The sequence below is a fragment of the Thalassophryne amazonica genome, chromosome 16 (assembly GCF_902500255.1).
Source record: "Thalassophryne amazonica chromosome 16, fThaAma1.1, whole genome shotgun sequence".
Taxonomy (NCBI): domain Eukaryota; kingdom Metazoa; phylum Chordata; class Actinopteri; order Batrachoidiformes; family Batrachoididae; genus Thalassophryne; species Thalassophryne amazonica.
The window spans coordinates 4,973,408-4,995,864 of NC_047118.1; the positions used below are offsets into that span (position 1 = coordinate 4,973,408).

The following is a 22,457-nucleotide window of genomic DNA, read 5'->3' on the forward strand; positions in this document are numbered from 1 at the left end:
GGCCTATAGCTTGCAGGGTCAGTTTCATCTCTGCCCTTTTTCAAAATAAGTGAAATGTTAGCTTCATATAAGGTTTTTGGTAATTCTTCATTATTTTTCGAGTCACGAATCATCCTGAGCAGGAGTGGTGCCAGGATGTCAGAAAATTTCTTGTAAAATTCAGAACTAAAACCATCAGGACCTGCTGCTTTACCTGACGGGAGTGATTTTTATAGCAGCAGTAACCTCTTGTAGAGTAAAGTTGGAGTCAAGGTGCTCCTTAGCGGTGTCACTCAGGCTGGGTAACTGGAGAAAGTTAAAAAAGTCATCAAAATTTGATTGTGAAACAAAATGTTTGGACGAATAAAGATCACTGTAGAATTCTGCAAAACAATTGTTTATGTCAACAGGATTGCTTAACATTGTGCCAGCTCTTGATTTTATATTGCGAATTGCTCTGGAAGCTTGTGCATCTTTAAGTTGTTGTGCTAGTAGTTTACCAGGCTTGTCTCCTAGCTCGGAGTGATTCTTCCTCAATTTCAAAAGCGTATTTTTCACTTGGTCACTCAAAATTCCGTTGTACTCATATTTAATTTTAAGTATTTCTTTATAATCATCAGGTGACTTGGTGTTCTGATAAGCTCTTTCCAAACCAGGGAGAGTATTGTTGATTACTGTTAAACGATTATCTCTGTCTTTTCAGAGCTGAAGTGTAAGAGATCACACCCCCCCCCCCCGTATTACCACCTTTAATGTCTCCCAAAGGGTCGAATCAGACACCTCACCATTATCATTCAGGTCTATAAAATCTTTTAACTTAGAAGTCATGTCTTTAACAAATTTATCATCCCAGAGTAAATTTGAATTAAAACGCCAAGAATATGTCCGTCTGGGAAGAGAGAGATTCAATGATATTGTTAGAGGGCTGTGATCAGAAATTAAAATATTGTGATGTCTAGAGCTAATGATTTGGGAAATAAGATTAGAGCTAGTTAAAAAATAATCAATCCTACTATAAGATTTATGCACGTTTGAGTAAAATGAGTACTCCTTATCTGTTGGGTACTGGTTCCTCCAAAGATCCACTAAGTTTCTCGTTTTTAGCAGGTTGTTAAGAAGCCTTACAGAAGCAATTTCTGGTGCAGGCTTTGTAGATAATCTATGTAGAAAGGGGTCCAAGTAACAGTTTAAATCTCCGGCAATTATTAGGTTTGAATCATCCTTGTCAGGCAGCTGATCAAAAACTTTTCTAAAAAAAATCAGGCTCATCCGCATTCGGGCCGTATATGTTAAGGAATGTTAGTTTGACTGAGTTTATAACACCGGTGACTAGCACAAATCTTCTGAGGGGGTCATTAATAACTGTAGTGGCCTGAAATGGAATATCCAAATCCACTTTTTGACGTGTGTATCATTGCAGTGATGAGTGACCCTGTCTGGCTGACACAGAGGCACTAATTCATGCTTTTGTGTCTTACAGAATTGATAGGTTTTAATTTTTTCTCTTCTTTACCACATGGCATGATTGAGAATATGGCCCTGGGTTTTTGACCAGAACGCGTACATTTGATCGTATTCTGTCGTGACAGTCCCTCGGCAGTGAGGAAGATGGTCTCTTTCTAGAGACCCCTGTTTGTTGGTTTGTTTAACGTGGGAATGTCATTGCACACCGGCAAACACATGGTCCTTGACAGATCCTTAGCCTGGTCTGATACCTGGGAAATTCCAGACAATAGAGGTCTGAGGACCTGCTGCAGCCTTCATTCACCTTCACAGCCATTAGGTTACAAGCCATCACCTCCTCCACCTGATCTGCCGCTGAGTACTTCTTGTTTTACCACAGTCCATTTGTTGTCTCGTGATCAGGATTCCTGTTGGCCTTTCATGGTTATTGTAGCACTACGGGGCACACAAGGTCCCCACTGTATTTCACCCCAAAGGCAAACCCCTACTTGATCCTTTACACGGGTCTCACAATGCAGACGCAAGGTTGGACTTTGATTGTATTACTTGTGTTGGCTTCCTGTAGTGGAGCAGATAACATCTATTTATTTATTTATTGTGGGATCTTGGTGTCAAATTGTAGTTTTTCAGGCATACAAGAATGAATTGTTCATGTTCCAACAACAATGTGCAGGGATGAAAAATGTCAGCTTTTTGGTGGATTTCCGCTTTTTTTCCATCAGGCATCTTGTGAAGCAAAGCTGTTAGTTTTTATTTCACATTGTCTTCATTTTTCAATGCTAATCCTTAAAGAGCTTATGTCTGTGAGTAATATTTCCCTTTTTATGTTAAACTGACCTGTTATGGTCTTCTGAAACAGTTGATAGATGTATTTTATAACTTAAAAATGGGAGTGATGCTAACACGTTAGCATGTCTATGCATTTTCAGTGTTAAAGTTAGCGTTAAGCTTTCGCCCATCATCACGTTTATGTGCATTTGTGTTCAGTATAATAATTAATGACTCAGCGTTTGCTTATGTAAAAGAGTCAGATGCATTACAAATTGCAATTTTTTTTCATTTATAGATTGTATTTTCACAGTGATCCTCACAGTGAGCATCTCAAACTTACCTGGTGACTCCTGGATGTTTACTGTTGAACTGTTTATTTGAAGGTTTATATTGAACATAACAAAAGAAATAACTCCAGAGTGATTTGTGATCCAGAACATATTTTGCTTATTTTTTTTATAATTTTTGGGTTTCAGCTTTTTTTGTTTCACCACTTTCACCCCTGAATGTGACACTTTTAGTGGCATAAATTGGCATTTGGCCATGTCAACTGCAGGTGTTAAAAATAACATAATAGGTTAGACTTTGCTCATGTGAAGTGTCTTGAAGCAGAGTGATGTGATTTGGCGCTATACAAATAAAATAAATTGAGTATATTCAACACTAAACACCTTTTAATAGACACACATACTGAAGTTTCAATAGTTAAACACTTTAAAAAATGTGCTGGGTGGAAACCATTAATACTAAATGTAATGAACTTCACTCTTAATTTGGCACATAAGCAAAATAAAACACAATATAACAAAATGGAATTTGATAGACATTTTAATCAATCACATAGGGGCATTTCTGTGCAAAAGGTGACTTTTCGATGTCACTTTGGTGGCCATCTTGGAAAATGGCCTCCGTCTTGAATTTTCAGTTGGCCAATCGACCAGATAATCAAAGTGATATCAGGAGAATCACTCTGCCAAATCTGGTGCTTGTACCACCAACTGCACAAACTTTTGTTCCACTGCTGTTTACGTGAGATTTCAAGGTTTTGTTGCCAACCTTTAAAATACAAAATGGTTGCCAAACCCATTATCTCATGAATCCGGTTGAGCCTCATCTGCCCTGCAGTCCTGGTGCTGGATTATGGTGCATTCCATGGGTACAGAAGTCATCAGCAGGCTGTAGAGTTGTTTTGTGCCTGTTGTAACATTCTGTTGCTGCATTTGATTGTAAACTGAGAAAACTTTTCTGCCATCTGTAATTGGCAAATATTTTATTTGAACTTTGTGTCATTAGTTCATTGTGGTGTGAAATGTCACTGTTCTTGTGTGATGGCTGACTGTTTTATTTTTATGTCCGAGAAAGTGTGTAGATAATAACCAACGAATGGCCAGCTTCTAATTTTATGTTTTTTATACACGTGTCATAAATGATTGTTTATCTTGTCTTTTGTTGTTTGTTTTGTAGTTGTTGTTGTAAAGCACTTGGTAACGATTGTTTTGCACTTTCTAGAAATGGGTATCAGAAGTTCTCACAGGAGATGCTGTCAAACGGAGAGCTGAATCACCTCCCAATGAAGGAGCGCATGGCTGAGATTGGCAGCCGCTGGCAGAGGTTACCGCTGAAGGAGAAGGACCGCTACAAGAAGATAGCCGAGGAGAAGCAGAGGCAGTACAAAGTCCAGCTGGAACAGTGGCTCACGGTAAGAATCTGTCAGAGACATCCTGCACAGTTCAGTACTTTTCAAGAAAAACCATCTAACGTAGCTTTAAATCCTTCACAGAGCTTGTCTTCACAAGAAAGAAATGCTTATAAAGAATATTTATCACAAGTAAGTCACTTTGCTCTGTCTGAACCAGCATTCTGTCGTATTTTTGTGGCATGTCGAAAGGAATATTTATCTTCTTTTTGTTTTTCAGAAACGGAAAAGTGTAGCAAAACCAGGAGGCCCAAAGGCAAAGTCCAAGAAATCGGTAAGTGTTTACTTTGGTCCAATCCCGATAGCCTGCCATCGCCCTACCATTCCACTATTTCCCTTCATTTAGTGCAAAACATTGCCCAGTGTGTTTGCACAATGCACTTTATTTTCTGTATTATAAACTCTTTAATTTGGGGTTATTGTGCTTTGTTGTCGTTTACATTTTATTATTGTTTAGCGTGTTGACTCCTGGGAAAGCCTTTTATCAATAGTTGTTGCTTTGTAAACGTGATTTTTCTGTGTGAACATGCGTCTCAGAACCTCCCAACCTCGAAAATAAACGTAATTTATACTCCAGCATATATGCTACTCTACCACCAAATGGTTCCTTCATACAGATAAATGTGAAGTCACGCACACACATTTCTGTACACACTGTACAAAATTAACTTTTCAGTTGACGAGTTGCAGTTCCCGCTTTAACCACAAGAATACAAAAAACAAATGACAATCACGTACATTTGAATGCGTTGCTGCTCCAGTTAACAGGTTTGTTTCTAGATCCTTAAAAAGTCTTTAAAGACACTAAATTTGTCAAACTAAAAATAAGGCATTAATTGGTGTTTGAAGTCCATCTTTTAAAAGTCTTAAAAATGCCAAGACATCTTCTGACATGCCAGCGTGTTTCTATTTCTAATTCAGTGAAAGCCTCTCGTAACGCAGCCCAAAGCGTTAAAGCAGAGCCAAGCAATCGTGTTTATTGCCGGAACGGTCAGAGCAGACACGCTCTCAATTAGTTGCACGATTATTGTCATGTTCTTCGGTGTCGTTACGACGGACATTAAAACAAGTCTCACAAAGTATCTTTCCTGGAGCTGTAGGAACTCTGGTTCCAAATATGTTTGTCAGATTAGTCCAGTGACTGTTACCGTCATCCGCACCAGCCGGGTCTACACGGGGCGACAAACACAAAGCGAAGAGGTCACACAGTCGGCCGGACCTGTAAATGTCTCTTCCCACAGGATACGGAAGAGGAGGAAGATGACGATGATGATGAAGACGAAGATGACGACGATGAGCAAGAGAAGGCTTCCTCTGACGGATCCTCATCCAGCGACGAGGACGATGATGACGAGGACGATGATGAAGATGTGAGTGGCTTTTCTCTCGTTGCCTGGTTTTAGTAGAAACAATGAGTGATGCGTATGGACTCTACTCAGTAAGCCATTTTGTTTTTGCTTGTTCGAAGAAGGAAGATGATGATGATGAGGCGGACAATAAGGAGAACAAATCAGAAGACAGCAGCAGTGAGTCAAATTCACCAGGGTCATCGGACACTGAGTCGGACTGAGACCGGCCGACCGCGGCATGACAGACTGAGCAGCGCTGAGCTGAGCCAAGAGTCCAGGGAGCTCCGCCACTGTGCCAACCCTGCTCTCTCCTCTCACCACCAGAGGGAGCCCCTGCATTGCCTCATCCCATTCACACTCAATTCACTTTCTTGTTGCTTCCTTGGTGATCAAACATGAAGGGAGGTTTCACATTTGTCCAAAATGAGTTTGGTTTCCCTCCCTGAATGCTGACGTGACACCAAAACTGAACATCCTGCCCACCCATCGGTTCTAATTGACAAATCCCAGTTCACTGATGTAAGTTAGAGTTTTAGTGTTTGGGGTGTTATCTGACCCCACAGTGTTTATTTCATTATTTCTGTAACGAGTTCACGACAGGTGGTGTTGAGTTGTGAACAGGCTTCATAGAGCCAAAGAACACAGGGCGGCGGATCACTTTAGGAAGGGGGAGGGTGCGGGTTTATTGAAAAATTGCAGTCTTCAGGATGTTTAATTTTTTTTCCGGCCCCCTCCCTTCCCAGGACAAGTTCCTGTTCTTGATTTATGATATAGATTTTATCGTTGGTTCTTTAATAGTGGTATTTTTTTTTCTTCGTCTTCACGAATAACTCAAGCCATCATGAATGTTTTGTTTCTGTTGCTGGAAAAATGAGAATTCAGTTTTCCTTTTTTTTGTCCTCATTTTGAAGCAGCAGTGCCTCCATGAAGTATTCGTTCACCTTTAACCTTTTCACATTTTATTGTTTTATAACACTGAAAGGTCTGTTCTTATTGTTTGTTGGTGGGGATCATCAGAATTATTTGAAGGAATATTTGACTCTGCAAAACCCTCGTTAAAGTCTGCAATCGAAAAAAATAACGTATAATTTTCTCAAAGCTCGCGACTACGCAAGTACAAATCTTATGATTTCACTTTGAACACAGGAGTTAATGCTATTGGGGATGACGTACTTTTAGTTTGCAGGTTAATAAGTGCTTTGATAGTAGATCCGATCCAGTGCGTCCAGAAGTCAAACTGCTATTTTTCTTTGGTAATTTTTTATTTTTTAGTTGACATTTCCCTCTGTGTCAGTCTTCTATTTTTCTTTTCTGCATTTGGTATCATGTAGAATTAAAAGCGAAGTAGCGAAGGGTTCTGTAGGATGAGCTTATCGTAGCTTTTTTGGAAGTGAAAATACATCTCTTGGATTAGTAATTTTCTCAGAGTACTCCAGTGACGTAAAGTACTCAGTAACATTTAGTAGGTATGTTTCTTTCAGTTATAAGGTTTGTATCATTACACATCGACTGGCAGCAATTCAACCCCCAAAACCAGACTCCAAAGTTGCAAGCCCCATCATTCCTGGCATCCCACTAATAAAACCAACTGCCTCACGAGGATTGTTTTTTTTTTTACTTTCATTATCAAGATATCAATCATTTTTGAGAAAAGGGTGTTTTCTTCTGTCGCGCTTCAGTGCTGTAAAACAAAACGCGTAAAAGGTATAAGGAGGAGGAGTTAAAAGGCACTTGTGTGTTTAGGAATAAGTCAGTTTGTAGGGTATAACTTTGTTAAAGTCTGAAACAATTCAGTTTATTCAGAAACCTTTTTTTCTGGACTTTATAAGAATAAATGGTTTGTTGTATGGCCAGAGCTCTTGGCCATTTATGGAATAAGCTCCCCACCGCCGTATTTACAGTACAACCCAAATATCTGACTTTAAATTTTTGTTTTTTAGTCTAAGAAATTCAGGTCGCTCTGGAATCATTTATGGATGTTGAGCTGTTATTTTAAGATTGTTTTTGCCATTTTATTGGAATTGACTGTAATCCAGTTGTTTTAGTCTGAAGTTTATTCCAAAAAAAAAAAGTGTGCACTTAATGTAAAGCTGTCCCTCTGTGTGTGAGGTGCTGGGCATGCACGCACACAACTGTATATACCAGAGTACATGTTTCTTTGCTTTAATGTGTGGTTGTATGCACACTATACGATGTGACTGATGCGCGCGCATGTACGTGCCTGTTTGGAGATGCCATGCCAACACACGAATGTAGATACCAGTCATTCTTGGACATTGCCCCTCCCCCAACGATCATCTTAATATTACAGCTCCATGCCGTCATTCGTTATCATCTTGCTAATTGAAGCAGACGAGTGCTGAGCAACTGATTGTTAATGTCGGTTTTCAATCTCTGAAGCAAAACCAGCGTGGACTGTTGAAATAATTTGGGAACAAAGCTGCAAGGTGATTGGCGATACTGTTAATAAGACTTTGTAAAAGGGATTTAAGGAGTTGCTGTTGTAATTTTCTTTCTTTGGTTTTGTTTTTCTGTAAATACTGTTTCTGTATTGAGTGCTGATTGTTTTGTTGGTATGTTAATTTGGCAAACCCTCATTTAAAATTTGAGACCAGTGAGCTTTGTACTCAGGGGGGCGCTGTTTGTTTGTTTGGGCCTGTTTTAGTTAGTATTTTTTCTCTTCCTGTTTGTTTTTAGGGATATCTAAGGCAGCAAAACTTTACACGTTTGTACTGCTGGTTATTTGACACAATTTGATGTTTTCTATAGCTGAGGGTGGTTTTGTCCTTGTAGTTCAAGTATTTGCGCAAATAAAATTTTATCTTTAACAGAGGGATGTTTTAAATCACAACTGCAATTAATTCCAGTTTGCAATCTTAAAGGTCTGAGCCAGTACTCAGCTTTGACGTAATCAGAACCACTTGGATGGACGAAACACATAATCCAGTCTTAGTGTACAGTGGCTGCCCCAGGGTGGCAACAATATTTCAAAATTGGAAAGAAAGAAAAAAAAAAAGTAAAATCATGGAAGGTATACCCCATTATTTGTTTGATTATAAACATCCAAAAAGATATAGTTTTGACGGTCTGTGACTGAATGCTCTGGAGTTATGGGGTACAAACGGCAAAAGTTGCCATCTATTTCAGTTTATACAGGTGTTAAAAGTTGCTCCAATTTTGGTAAGAACTGATAAATTATTGGCTGAGGTAACAGGATTCATAAATTGAATAGTTCTGACCATGTTGACTGTTGCATGAATGGTCCGCAAAGTAAAGGTCAAACAAGGTCGACACCCATTGGATTATATGACACGTGTCATATACTACTAACTTGATAACGAAGCATGTCTCACTTTTTGAAACACACTATTTTGAGCACAGCTTTTAAGTGTTGTTTAGTCTCCTTTTATGGTACCAAAAAACCTGCTGGGCCCATACACTACACTATATATGATGTCATAGAGATGCCGCTTGTTCTCCAGCAAAAATGTAGGAGAAAACTGACCCCCCGCACACTATTTCACTTCCTTTTGGAACATTCCTACAATTCAGTTGTGAGGACAGAAAGATAACAATGTAATGACTTGTTTTATTTACATTAATGATCTTTCCAGCATTTTTCCCTTTTAAATCTTTAAAACCCATTTCTAAACAGCTGTAATTTTTCAAGCAACACAATCTTTCAGCATTGGGATGAGGCAGTTCAACTGCCCACAGCACAAGAAATGATTTAACACTCCAGCACTTATCAGCTGTTTATTTGTGGTTCATTTGCCAACTCGCAAACAACGGCCTGAAAAACAAAGATTAACCTGACGGCAACAACACAAGGACACAAAACGCATGAGTTTAAACAACGTGGAGGAAACCACTAAGTCACAGTTTAAGCAAAATTATAAATTAGTAAGGGATTCACCCAATACAGCTTCATTTCACATATCAGCTCGTCATAACTAGTCCACATTAGAATAATAATTAACGTATCCGCTTTAATGGCGTGATAATTGTAATGTTACATGCTGCTGTTTTTCTGCACATACTGTATGTACAGTTACAGCTATGGAATTGTATTTAGAGAAAGCAACACAGCATCTCTACATTTCAGCTCAAACACACTCGTATACTGACTGTGGACACAGTTGGACATGCACACACAAGAACACTTACAGTAGTGTTCAGAATAATAGTAGTGCTATGTGACTAAAAAGATTAATCCAGGGTTTGAGTATATTTCTTATTGTTACATGGGAAACAAGGTACCAGTAGATTCAGTAGATTCTCACAAATCCAACAAGACCAAACATTCATGATATGCACACTCTTAAGGCTATGAAATTGGGCTATTAGTAAAAAAAAAGTAGAAAAGGGGGTGTTCACAATAATAGCAGCATCTGCTGTTGATGCTACAAACTCAAAACTATTATGTTCAAACTGCTTTTTTAGCAATCGTGTGAATAGCTAAAATAGTATTTAGTTGTATAACCACAGTTTTTCATGATTTCTTCACATCTCCGAGACAATTTTGTTGGATTGGAACCAAGATTTTGCTTGTTTACTAGTGTGCTTGGGGTCATTGTCATGTTGAAACACCCATTTCAAGGGCATGTCCTCTTCAGCATAAGGCAACATGACCTCTTCAAGTATTTTGACATATCCAAACTGATCCATGATACCTGGTATGGGATATGTAGGCCCAACACCATAGTAGGAGAAACATGCCCATATCATGATGCTTGCACCACCATGCTTCACTGTGAACTGTTGCTTGAATTCAGAGTTTGGGGGTCGTCTCACAACCTGTCTGCGGCCCTTGGACCCAAAAAGAACAATTTTACTCTCATCAGTCCACAAAATATTCCTCCATGTCTCTTTAGGCCAGTTGATGTGTTCTTTGGCAAAGTGTAACCTCTTCTGCACGTCTTTTATTTAACAGAGGGACTTTGCGGGGGATTCTTGCAAATAAATTAGCTTCACACATGCGTCTTCTGTCACAGCACTTACAGGTAACTCCAGACTGTCTTTGATCATCCTGTAGCTGATCAATGGGTGAGCCTTTGCCATTCTTGTTATTCTTCTATCCATTTTGATGGTTGTTTTCCATTTTCTTCCACGCGTCTCTGGTTTTTTTGTCCATTTTAAAGCACTGGAGATCATTGTAGATGAACAGCCTATAATTTTTTTGCACCTGCATATACGTTTTCCCCTCTCCAATCAACTTTTTAATCAAACTACACCATTCTTCTGAACAATGTCTTGAACGTCCCATTTTCCTCAGGCTTTCAAAGAGAAAAGCATGTTCAATAGGTGCTGGCTTCATCCTTAAATAGGGGACACCTGATTCACACCTGTTTGTTCCACAAAACTGACGAACTCACCGACTGAATGCCACACTACTATTATTGTGAACACCCCCTTTTCTATTTTTTTTTACTAATAGCCCATTTTCATAGCCTTAAGAGTGTGCATATCATGAATGCTTGGTCTTGTTGGATTTGTGAGAATCTACTGAATCTACTGGTACCTTGTTTCCCATGTAACAATAAGAAATATACTCAAAACCTGGATTAATCTTTTTAGTCACATAGCACTACTATTATTCTGAACACTACTGTAACTGCCTGCACACTCTCAAACCCAGTCTGCAGAAGCATCTTCGTAACAGCTTCTTTCCAACAGTTTTGTCTCCAGATGCCAGTTGCTGCGGCTGCACTTGTAAATCATTATTATTACTATTATTTTCTAAGTGGCAGGTTGAGTCGCCTCTGCCTTTCAGTGGCCGTGAACCCCAAATATCAGAAAGCTGAAGAACACAGTGATGCCCACTAGGGAGATGGTGGCAGGAGCTGTGAAGAACTGTCTGTAGCTGAGACGGAAATACCAGACTACGGCCAGAACCAACACAAACACGGGCACCACCAGGCTGCTGGTGCTCACGGCCATGCCTGCCGCTCTCAATCCTCCAGAAATCCCAGACGTGACTCCGGTATCTGCCCCAGAATGATCCCCTTCTTCTGAACTCATTTCAAGCAATGCCCAGGTAATGTGGCAGTGGATCACACTGTTGTGTGTAACGTTCAGTGATAACAGAGTTCTCTTGGGATCTTGTAGCAGCTGGCCTTGGTAGATCAGTTTTATTTCATTCTCACGACCTGAGAAGTATTTGCTGGAAGAGAACGGAAAGAATACGCATTGTAAGGTGTAGACAAGTATTAATGTCCATGCAGCTGACAAGGTACAAAATTAAAAATGCAATTAATAGTGCCCCCTGCCTGAGAAAATCCACCCGAAAATGATGGGATTTATATTCCACGAGATGACAAGAGTTTAACCAAGGTGTATGCAAACTGCATAACTCAGCATGTTTTGCAAGTTAACTAAATAAAGTTTAAACCAGGCAAAACTTTAGTAGAACAGCAGATAAATACATATATCATTAAGAATATTTCATGTGGTGCAAGCACCAAATTTGGAGCAATGGTTCTTCTTGGTCTACTTTTCACCAAAAAACAAAAAAAAGAAAAGAAAAGAAAAGCCGTGAGCCACTTCAATTTTCAAGATAGGGACCATTTTTGTCAAGATGGGACGTGGAAATATGGATTTTTGTCATATATCTGCACAATGTTGTTTTATTTCAATGTTGTACCTGTTAAATGTGCTGTGCTTGGGGGGGAATTGAAATCAACTTCAGGTAATATGGATTGTGTGTACACATGCCGCATAATGTGTACGCTGCAGAATGTGCGATAGTATTTGGAGTGTGAGGATTTAGTAGTAGAGGTAGCGTGTTTGCCATTAAAGTCAGCCATGTCCTTTGAATGAACGCTAGTCCTCACTGCCAACAGCTGGCCACATATGGACACAAGAGGCTTTGCAGAGGAAAACACAAGTGCTACAACTCTGGACTGAGCTGCACAGCACCATGTCGCTGCAAAAGCTAAATACGGTGCATCCAGAAAGTATTCACAGCGCTGCATTTGCTCCACATTTTTTAATGTTACAGTGTTATGTAAAAGTTTGGGCACCCCTGATGATTTCCCTTTATAAATCATTAGTTGTTTGGATCAGCGATTTCAGTTAAATATATCATATAGCAGACAAACAGTGATATTTGATAAGTGAAATGAAGTTTCTAGTATTCACAGAAAGTGCAGTAATTCTTTAAACAAAATTAGGCAGGTGCATAAATTTGGGCACGACAACAGGAAAAATACATCAATATTTAGTAGATCCTCCTTTTGCAGAAATAAGAGCCTCTAAATGCTTCTTACAGCTTCCAATGAGAGTCTGGATTCTGGTTGAAGGTATTTTGGACCATTCTTCTTTACAAAACATATCGGGTTTGTTGGTTTCCGAGCATGGACAGCCCGCTTAAAATCACACCACAGACTTTCAATAATACTCAGGTCTGGGGACTGAGATGTCCATTCCAGAACGTTGTACTTGTTCCTCTGCATGAATGCCTTAGTAGATTTTGAGCAGTGTTTAGGGCCATTGTCTTGTTGAAAGATCAAGCCCTGGTGCAACTTCAACTTTGTCACTGATTCATGAACATTGTTCTCAAGAATCTGCTGATATTGACTGGAATCCATGTGACCCTCAACTTTAACAAGATTCCCAGTACCTGCACTGGCCACACAGCCCCACAGCATGATGGAACAACCTCCAAATTTTACTGTAGGTAGCAAGTGTTTTTCTGGGAATGCTGTGTTCTTTTTCAGCCATGCATACCACCCCTTGTTATATCCAGATAACTCAATTTTAGTTTTGTCAGTCCACAGCACCTTATTCCAAAATGAAGCTGGCTTGTCCAAATGTGCTTTAGCATACCTCAAGGGACTGTTTGTGGCGTGTATGCAGAAAAGGCTTCCTCTGCATTACTCTCCCATACAGCATCTCGTTGTGCAAAGTGCGCTGTATAGTTGAATGATGTACCGAGACAGTATCTGCAGGAAGATCATGTTGTAGGTCTTTCGAGCAGGTCTGTGGGTTGACTCTGACTGTTCTCACCATCCTTCACTTCAGCTTATCTGAGATTTTTCTTGGCCTGCTACTTCAGGCTTTCACTAGTACTGTGCCTGCGGTCTTCCATTTCCTCACTATATTCCTCACAGTGGAAACTGACAGCTGAAATCTCAGATAGCTTTTTGTATCCTTCCCCTAAACCATGATGTTGAACATCTTTGTTGTTGATGTTGAATCTTTGTTTTCAGGTCATTTGAGAGTTGTTTAGAGGCTCCCATGTTGCCACTCATTAGAAGAGATGCAAAGAGGAGAAACATTTGTAAATGGCCACCTTAAATACCCTTTCTCATGACTGGATTCACCTGTGTAAGGAGGCCAAGGGACAATGAGCTTACCAAACCAATTTTGTGTTCCAATAATTAGTACTAAATGTATTCAAATCAATGAAATGACAAGGGTGCCAAAATTTATGCACCTGCCCAATTTTGTTTAAATAATTATTGCACACTTTCTGTAAATACTAGAAACTTCATTTCACTTCTCAAATATCAATGTGTTCGTCTGCTATATGATATATTTAACTGAATTTTCTGATCCAGACCAGATCCAATGATTTAAAAAGGAAATCATGAAAATTATCAGGGGTGCCAAAGCATTTGCATACAACTGTATAAGGTCCCACAGATGACAGTGTATGTCAGAGCACAAACCAAGCATAAAGTCAAAGGAATTGTCTGTAGACTTCTGGGACAGGACTGCCTCAAGACAACCCTGGGAGGTGACCATGAACCCGATGGTCACTGTGTCAGAGCACTAGGCATTCCTCTGTAGAGAGGAGAACCTTCCAGAAAGACAACCATCTCAGCAGCAATCCACCAATCAGACCTGTATGGCAGAGTGGCCAGACGGAAGCCACTCCTTAGTAAAAGGCACATAGACAGCGAAAAACATGTTGAGCTATTCATGGAGGACCAAAACATTTTTCGACGGGTTTACCCTTCTCAAAAATGATTCAAATTAAGGTGAAATGGTTGGAAATCTGTGGAAAATTATCATGCCTGAACAGTGGGTGCAAGTGTTCACAGCCCAATAACTGCCTCTTACAGCTATATTAAAACCTTTTTTATTTAGACTGAGTTTATGAAGTAGTCTAATATTTTGAGATATTGCCCCCTAACCCCTTTTTTTGGAATTGTAGGTGGGAATGATCAAAATTTAAATAAAATAAAAAGTGCTTGAAACATTTTAGTTCTATGAGTGCAGAATAAATAAAATTTTCACTTTCTGAACCAACTGACAAAAATATTGAACTATATCCATGATATTCTAGTTTTTTAAATGCCCATGCATTTACAGTTGGAGACACTGATGTTGTGTGCCTTATTTCTGATTTATTGTGTCAATCGATTTTGCGCATGCCATCCATTTAGCTAATATTTTTCTCTACAGCTCGCCCATTTCATCATATTTAAAGATGTAAAAAGATGAATTTATGTATGTTTGAGTGTGTCATACCAACCTTTTCAGTGCTCCTACTGTATCCTGCGGCTGCATAACAGCCAACTCCTCTGTGTCATCGAGGAACTTCAGACGGACAGATATAGCCGTGGTTCTGATGCTGCTCAACAATGATGGAATATGTCTTATAATCTTTTTATCTTCCTCCCACAATTCCTCCTCATCATCTTCTTCATCATCATCATCATCATCATCATCATCATCCTCATCAGAAAGACTGTGAATTCCAAGCTGTGGCTGTTTGATCTGTATGTCCAGAAGCAGGTCTGTTCTTATCCCTGCAGTGCCCTCTCTGGTTCCATCCCCCTCTCCTCTCTCAGACTCCAGCTCGTTCTCCTCTGGTTTGTTCTCCTGTAAAGCAGGACGACTCGGCTGTTCAGGGGTGTTAGCGCTGGGCGATCCAACACTGTAGCTGTCATGGCTGCCCAGTCCAATCAGAGAGGCGTGAGCGCCGGCAGTGAGGATGGTACCAAATATGTGGTCGCCTCGATCTGCCACGTGGGTGGACAGCCAAGCCAAGACGAGTGCCAAAACGAGGAGAAACACACCACCTGCTGCGGCCGCCTCGTGTTCCATCCCATCCAACATGGTCAGTGTACACACAGCCATTTCTGTCCCCGCCCAAACCTGGAGAGAAAAATAGGCAATGGACACAACTGGACACAAAGGGAGTGGAGTCAAACAGGTGGCATAACCTCTACCACTCTGCTTCAATACATGTGCCCTGATTTGCTTCAAACAATGACCTTGAAACTGATGCACACACACACTTTCTTCAATAGACGACTCATCAAATCATATCACAGACGAATTACACCAATTCAACAGTATGTATCAGAAGTGACAAATTCATCACAGGGCTGGGCAGGATATTGATGCTACGAGATATACCAACATATTTTGCAAGGAGATGCAGGTGGGACACTACTGTAATACTGATATATTGTTGATGTATTACATTTGCTCTCTTCTTAAAGTCCATAGAAAGCAGGTTGGCTATTCTCTCACTGGCTCCACTTCGCCCCCTCCCTGCGTCTGCATGTAGAGCGTTTCCTCAAACAACCTTCCAGCAAAAACGATTTACTATTTACATTTTTAAGCAATTTTAAACTTTGTTACAAAACTGAAAACCAAAGATCTTTTTATTTATTTACATATTCCTTTTTAAATACCTCTCTTGGCCAAACTGTGGCACCTCTGTGGCCCGCCCCTGTTTTGGGAACCACTGCCCTAACCTTTATCCTAATCCAATATAGAGCAAACTCACAGGAGGCCTATGTGCTTTGGAGTTTGGACCACGCCTGATCACAACCTTACCCCTTCAACACTACTCTGCTGGCATGTAATCCACATTCAGGGCCAAACACATCTATGTCAACACAACATGTGTCATTCTGAGATGACCATTTTAGCCTTATTCTAAGGAGATTAGTTTTACATATGGTGGTGAAGTAATATTATGAGCAAATAGGACAGGCTTATATAAAAAAAAAAAGCTTGCTATAAATGAGAGATGAGTGTGGCTCCAGGCTGGGTGGTATGGCCTAAAATTCATATTATAGTATAATTTGAAGCATTGACAATATTGGTGTATACTGCAATATATTTTTTGGTGTATACTTTTTAATATATCCAACATAAGTCAAAATGTTGTATATGTGTGACACTTCAACAGCTTCAATCCAAGCTGCTTCTTAAGGCTTCTAATCATTTATTTAAAAACTTAAAAAAGGAAAAAACAGATTTTATACACGTCATCAATTCCACTGTTCACCAGAAAGACTCAGTGTGGATATGAAATGATGTGAAGGAGGCTACGTATGTTTGTGAAACTCTGTTTTATATGCATAAAGAGCTGTGAACTTCACACACATTGTGAGCATGATAAAGCAGGTGATCTCAAGATGCACAAGGTGTTTTCCAAATGTGTCTTTACGTGCCTCCATGTTGGAGATAAAAGTCAGAAAGCTTCTTTTATGCAGACATTTCTGTTCACAAAAGATGATTATAACCTGAGGCAATTTCTGCAGATCATTTTAGAAAAGGTAAATGGGACTGGGCATGGATGCACGGTCAATATGGCGCATTCAGATGTGGCAAAATACTGAGAATTTCTTGTAATAATTAACTCAACCCACCTCTCCAAACAAAGCCTGTTCTGGCTGAATAATTCATCCAATAAGGGCTTCATCAGTCATACTGCATGCATGACAAGGTTTTCATGGAGGAAGCAGATGAGGAAATATTTTGCAGGTTGCTCACTGACCATGATTCATGTTCAGCAGTAAGGTAAGAAGCCAGACCTGTTTTAACCTAAATGTTTTTGAATGAAGTGTATTATCTAAGTAATAATAAGAATATTAGTAGTAATTGTTAAATTGAACAGTCGTGTCAGTGATATTATGTTGATGGTCCGGCAGTTTTTGTGCTCACACTACACGGGGTTGCACTCCAGGCCACCTCTGCAAATCGTGTGAGACTTGTGACAGCCTGAGTTTGACTGGTGTGAGACTGTTTATCGTAAAACAAACTGGATTTGAGGGGTGTAACGCGCTTGGGCATGGTCCAGGGTATACCTAAGAGAAAGTAATCTACAAGGTTGCTAGGCAACTGAGACATAAGGTTTAGAGCTTCCATCAAACACCGGACACATGCCGTGCCCTTAAACATACAGCGGTCAGATTCAAGAGTGTTAAAAAAAATCTGCTTGTCCTGATTCACAAACATGAATACTCTCAAACTATTCCAAAAATCTCTTATGTTTTGCATGCAATATTTGTACGTTTTCATTTGCCCAAGTTTCCAAAAAGCCTTAAATTTCTTTAGCAGACAGGAAATGTTTTCATCACCATGTTTTAAAAAACAGTCACCCAGAGTGGAAATATTGTTAAGTGTGCAGAGATGTTTTGATTAACTTTACAATTGTGTGGATGGACTGGAGTAAATAGCACACATCATATTTGCACAGATCCTCAAAACAGAGTGACATCAATTCTTACATTTGCAGATTAACAGGCACAGGCCAAAAAAAATAAATGAAATAAAATAAAAAATAAACAAGGGAGATGTGAGCTTGGAACTAACTTTTCAAGACGTGTTCTCCTACCTGGGCATTGGTTACAGAGTTATATCCACCGGTACATCCTTACATTTTTAGTGCACTTTACACTCTGGATAATCCAGGCACAATTAGGAATAAGTTCCAGGAAGTTGAGATTTTCAAAATGCCACACATTTGCAAGAAGAACTGAAATAAACTTGCAGATTTTCAGAGCTGATTTTGATGTACAGGTACAGGTACATTGTGCTTTTTGAGGTCGAATCATGTGGATGCAGATTTTTAAATTATTTCTATCTCTTATTTTGTGTGGATGCAGTTTTTTCATTTGCCTAGAAGCATACGTTTGTGGGGATGCAGATTTTCAGGGTAAAAGTGCGCAGAACAGATCTGCAGCCTGCACAACAAAAACTTTCCAGTCTGGACTGTCACATGGCAATTATGTCACATCATAAGTCACAGTGTACTTCTTTATTTTGATACAGTTTGTTTTGAGTACAAGTACAAACCTTCACTAAAACCAAATTTTGAAGTGGCCCTGGCACAGTTTGTTGATCTGTGCTCGAGTATGGTACACAATGTTCACACTACAGGACTTTGGGGTCAAGCATACCCAGATCCAGGCCATGTCCTTCATGTGAAAGCCCCCAAAGATACAAACAAGGTAAAAGGGTTGGGAACCACTGATTTACAGCACACACACAGAGAATGATCACTGAAATCACTTGTTGAGGCAATTGCTTGGAGCGAACAATTGCCAGCTGTTTACAGCACATAGCTGATCTATGACATCCAGCATTCAATGTAAAAAGCCTGAAACAGAATAACCACCACAGACAGACACTTAAAGGTGAATCACAAATTTAAAGCTTTCAGACTCAAGTGAAATTTGAGCTGCAGGTTCATTTGTAGGGATGTGATAATAACTTACTTGTTGCATTTGCTGCGAAGAGTACGTACCAGGAGCGGAGGACAGCAAATAATGTTTATCGCAGTTCTACTGGATATTGTGGAATAAACATGAATTGTTGATGTAGAACACATCTTCCACCATGTTCTCTCATTTGATTTTTTTCAATTTGATGAAGAAGTTAAGATTTTCACTCCAAAATAGGCATCACCGAAGTCAATCTTCAGTTTCTCAAAGATTGTCATTTTATCTTCACCATGATGGAGATTATATATTTTGATGCATTCATGGAAAAAAAAAAATCACAACTTTTTATGGTTGAGCTGCAGAATGGTAGGCCAAGCAAAATGCATTGAGGAACCTGTCATCTGCCTTTTAAGGCCTCTGCATTATTATTTGACATACCATTATTCTCTTAAGGGTTAGCATTCATTTATTAAGCCATCATCCTACCTAAACATCAGCTTCTCTGTTCGTGATTTCATTCATTGTTCGCTATGGTGGTTAACTTATTATTAGTAGGGGGTGATGGCCAAGTGGTTAATGCGCTTGGTTTCAGTGCAGAAGGTTCCAGGTTCAAATCCCACCCCTGCCACATTTCTCCATGCAATGTGGAGTTGTGTCAGGAAGGGCATCCATCGTATAACCTGTGCCAATTCAACGTGGCCCCAAGTGCAAACAAGGGAGCAGCCGAAGGGACTTACCTACTTATTAGTGCAATATCTAAGTGCGCTTCTGGTCGGCAGCTATCGGTACAAACAAAGCCATGTGATGTACTGGGAAACATTTATTACGCTTACTTTTGATGAGAAACGCCATTTACCGCACACATTGGCGAGCTATGTTATGTTGATTACACGTCCGCCGTCAAGCACGTGCATTTGTTTGTCCCGATGCCTTCCCATCAGCCCCCGCGCGCCCCATATCTTCCTTGTTTCTTAACCAAATGTAACAAGCTTGGTGTCACTTTTTTTCGACCTCTACCCAAATGGAATAGGTGGGTGATTCTTTAACTACGGGCACTATTGGCCTTGTAAATGTAATTTCCACCACACCATTGCCTTACAATATAAAGCGCCTTGGGGCAACTGTTTGTTGTGATTTGGCGCTATATACATGTGCTCTGATGTCACTGTTTATCTCTAATTATGGAGTTCCACAAGGTTCTGTGCTAGGACCAATTTTATTCACTTTATACATGCTTCCCTTAGGCAGTATTATTAGACGGTATTGCTTAAGTTTTCATTGTTACGCAGATGATACCCAGCTTTATCTATCCATGAAGCCAGAGGACACACACCAATTAGCTAAACTGCAGGATTGTCTTACAGACATAAAGACATGGATGACCTCTAATTTCCTGCTTTTAAACTCAGATAAAACTGAAGTTATTGTACTTGGCCCCACAAATCTTAGAAACATGGTGTCTAACCAGATCCTTACTCTGGATGGCATTACCCTGACCTCTAGTAATACTGTGAGAAATCTTGGAGTCATTTTTGATCAGGATATGTCATTCAAAGCGCATATTAAACAAATATGTAGGACTGCCTTTTTGCATTTACGCAATATCTCTAAAATCAGAAAGGTCTTGTCTCAGAGTGATGCTGAAAAACTAATTCATGCATTTATTTCCTCTAGGCTGGACTATTGTAATTCATTATTATCAGGTTGTCCTAAAAGTTCCCTAAAAAGCCTTCAGTTAATTCAAAATGCTGCAGCTAGAGTACTGACGGGGACTAGCAGGAGAGAGCATATCTCACCCGTGTTGGCCTCTCTTCATTGGCTTCCTGTTAATTCTAGAATAGAATTTAAAATTCTTCTTCTTACTTATAAGGTTTTGAATAATCAGGTCCCATCTTATCTTAGGGACCTCATAGTACCATATTACCCCATTAGAGCGCTTCGCTCTCAGACTGCAGGCTTACTCATAGTTCCTAGGGTTTGCAAGAGTAGAATGGGAGGCAGAGCCTTCAGCTTTCAGGCTCCTCTCCTGTGGAACCAGCTCCCAATTCAGATCAGGGAGACAGATACCCTCTCTACTTTTAAGATTAGGCTTAAAACTTTCCTTTTTGCTAAGGCTTATAGTTAGGGCTGGATCAGGTGACCCTGGACCATCCCTTGGTTATGCTGCTTTAGACGTAGACTGTGGGGGGGTTCCCATGATGCACTGTTTCTTTCTCTTTTTGCTTTGTATGCACCACTCTGCATTTAATCATTAGTGATCGATCTCTGCCCCCCTCCACAGCATGTCTTTTTCCTGGTTCTCTCCCTCAGCCCCAACCAGTCTCAGCAGAAGACTGCCCCTCCCTGAGCCTGGTTCTGCTGGAGGTTTCTTCCTGTTAAAGGGGAGTTTTTCCTTCCCACTGTAGCCAAGTGCTTGCTCACAGGGGGTCGTTTTGACCGTTGGGGTTTTTCATAATTATTGTATGGCCTTGCCTTACAATATAGAGCGCCTTGGGGCAACTGTCTGTTGTGATCTGGCGCTATATAAAAAAAAAGTTGATTGAGTTGATTGATCTCCATAGAAACTACCCACACAATCTTTCATACAAACTTTTTAAAGGGACATTATTGTTGTGGTGGAAATTACGGCAATACTGTGGGACAACTACATTTAGTTAAAAAAAAATCACAACAGTTGTATGACATTGAATACCCCAATTATGTTTTGATTATTTTACTGATATTTTATTCAGAGATATTTTAAAACATTAGAAAAACGCTTTTTTACTATTCATTTTCATCATTGAAGATCATAAGTCTGGGTGTGGGACAAGCACAAAACGGCAATATTTGCATATAATGACGCTGGAAAAAGGTGAAAAAGTCATCATAGACTACTAGAACAAATTTCTTAAAACACTTTCATTGTAAAGATAACTATAAAAGTGTGAAATTTCTCCTTTTTTTCATAAAATATGATCAAGGGACATAAAAGTGCCCGTAGTCTAAGAATCACCCAGGTGTTGTGTTACATTAAGACATTTTTTGTCACATTTGCGTACAATCTACAGCCAAGCTCCAGACAACTCAAAGGTGTGTCAACAAAATCTTCTCGCGACTCGTTTGTCAATAAGCAACTTCACAACAGAAGCAAGTACTTATATCCACTGAAACGATCATTTATGTTGTTTTACCGCCGCTATCAGAAAGCTAAGCTAGCTTCCGTGTGAGCCTACCTTGTTAGCTGAAAAACAATCTCCTGCTGTTTACTACACACATTTGTTTTGTCGCCACGGATTTTATGTTGAACGCAGGAATCGCTCCGGCGTCCTAAACAAACGAAAGTGTTTTTACAGAGTGATTAATGAAGTGCTACAGAGGAAAAACTCCACTTGTTAGATAACAGACGACAACATCCTTCTTCTTTGGATTTTATTGGCGGTTTACAAACCAATACGGTGCATTACTGCCGCCAACTGTTTAGGGGTGGAGCATTACTGGATTCTGATGTACTGTGGAGATGAGGGAGGGGAGAAACAAAACAAACAAAAAAAAAAACCGGTAAGAACTCTACATCAGGGGTTCTCATAGCACAACAACCGGTGTAAGTTTATCTCCCCCCACCCTGGGTATCCCCCCAATATCTTGCCAAAAAGAAGTTTTGCAAGATATGTTTGTCAGTATGCATGTTTTTTTTTGTAATCATTGCATTTTTCACCTTTAACTCACTGTGCAGCACACAGTTTATATCACAGACTCTTGCAACTTCACATATAGCAGCCCTAGTAAGGTACTTTTCAGTAC

General features: G+C 39.8%; 2 protein-coding genes across 8 annotated transcripts in view; one reads left to right on the top strand and one right to left on the bottom strand.

The window, feature by feature from the left end:
- Positions 1-8,090, top strand: part of ubtf (upstream binding transcription factor) — a 28,026-nt gene extending 19,936 nt beyond the window's left edge. For 2 of the 5 annotated variants that reach the window (XM_034190239.1, XM_034190240.1), the window contains exons 17-21: positions 3,724-3,913; positions 3,995-4,042; positions 4,131-4,184; positions 5,152-5,280; positions 5,379-8,090. In XM_034190239.1, the coding sequence (XP_034046130.1) occupies positions 3,724-3,913; positions 3,995-4,042; positions 4,131-4,184; positions 5,152-5,280; positions 5,379-5,480 (523 nt within the window). In that variant the 3' untranslated portion in view covers positions 5,481-8,090. The remainder of the gene's footprint in view (positions 1-3,723; positions 3,914-3,994; positions 4,043-4,130; positions 4,185-5,151; positions 5,281-5,378) is intronic. The other 3 variants (XM_034190241.1, XM_034190242.1, XM_034190243.1) reach the window with 3 other exon arrangements.
- A 2,663-nt stretch (positions 8,091-10,753) lies between these two features.
- On the bottom strand, positions 10,754-22,085 carry tmub2 (transmembrane and ubiquitin-like domain containing 2). 3 transcript variants are annotated; one of them, XM_034190245.1, is made up of 4 exons: positions 21,890-22,085; positions 18,729-18,797; positions 14,741-15,366; positions 10,754-11,422 (listed from the first exon to the last, which is right to left on the bottom strand). In XM_034190245.1, exons 2-4 carry the CDS (start codon positions 18,735-18,737, stop codon positions 11,029-11,031), a joined length of 1,029 nt encoding a protein of 342 aa, XP_034046136.1. In that variant the 5' UTR covers positions 18,738-18,797; positions 21,890-22,085; the 3' UTR covers positions 10,754-11,028. The 3 variants fall into 3 exon arrangements, with proteins under 3 accessions (XP_034046136.1, XP_034046135.1, XP_034046137.1); XM_034190244.1 differs by having other exon boundaries at positions 18,729-18,957; XM_034190246.1 differs by lacking the exon at positions 18,729-18,797.
- Positions 22,086-22,457: the final 372 nt, after the last annotated feature.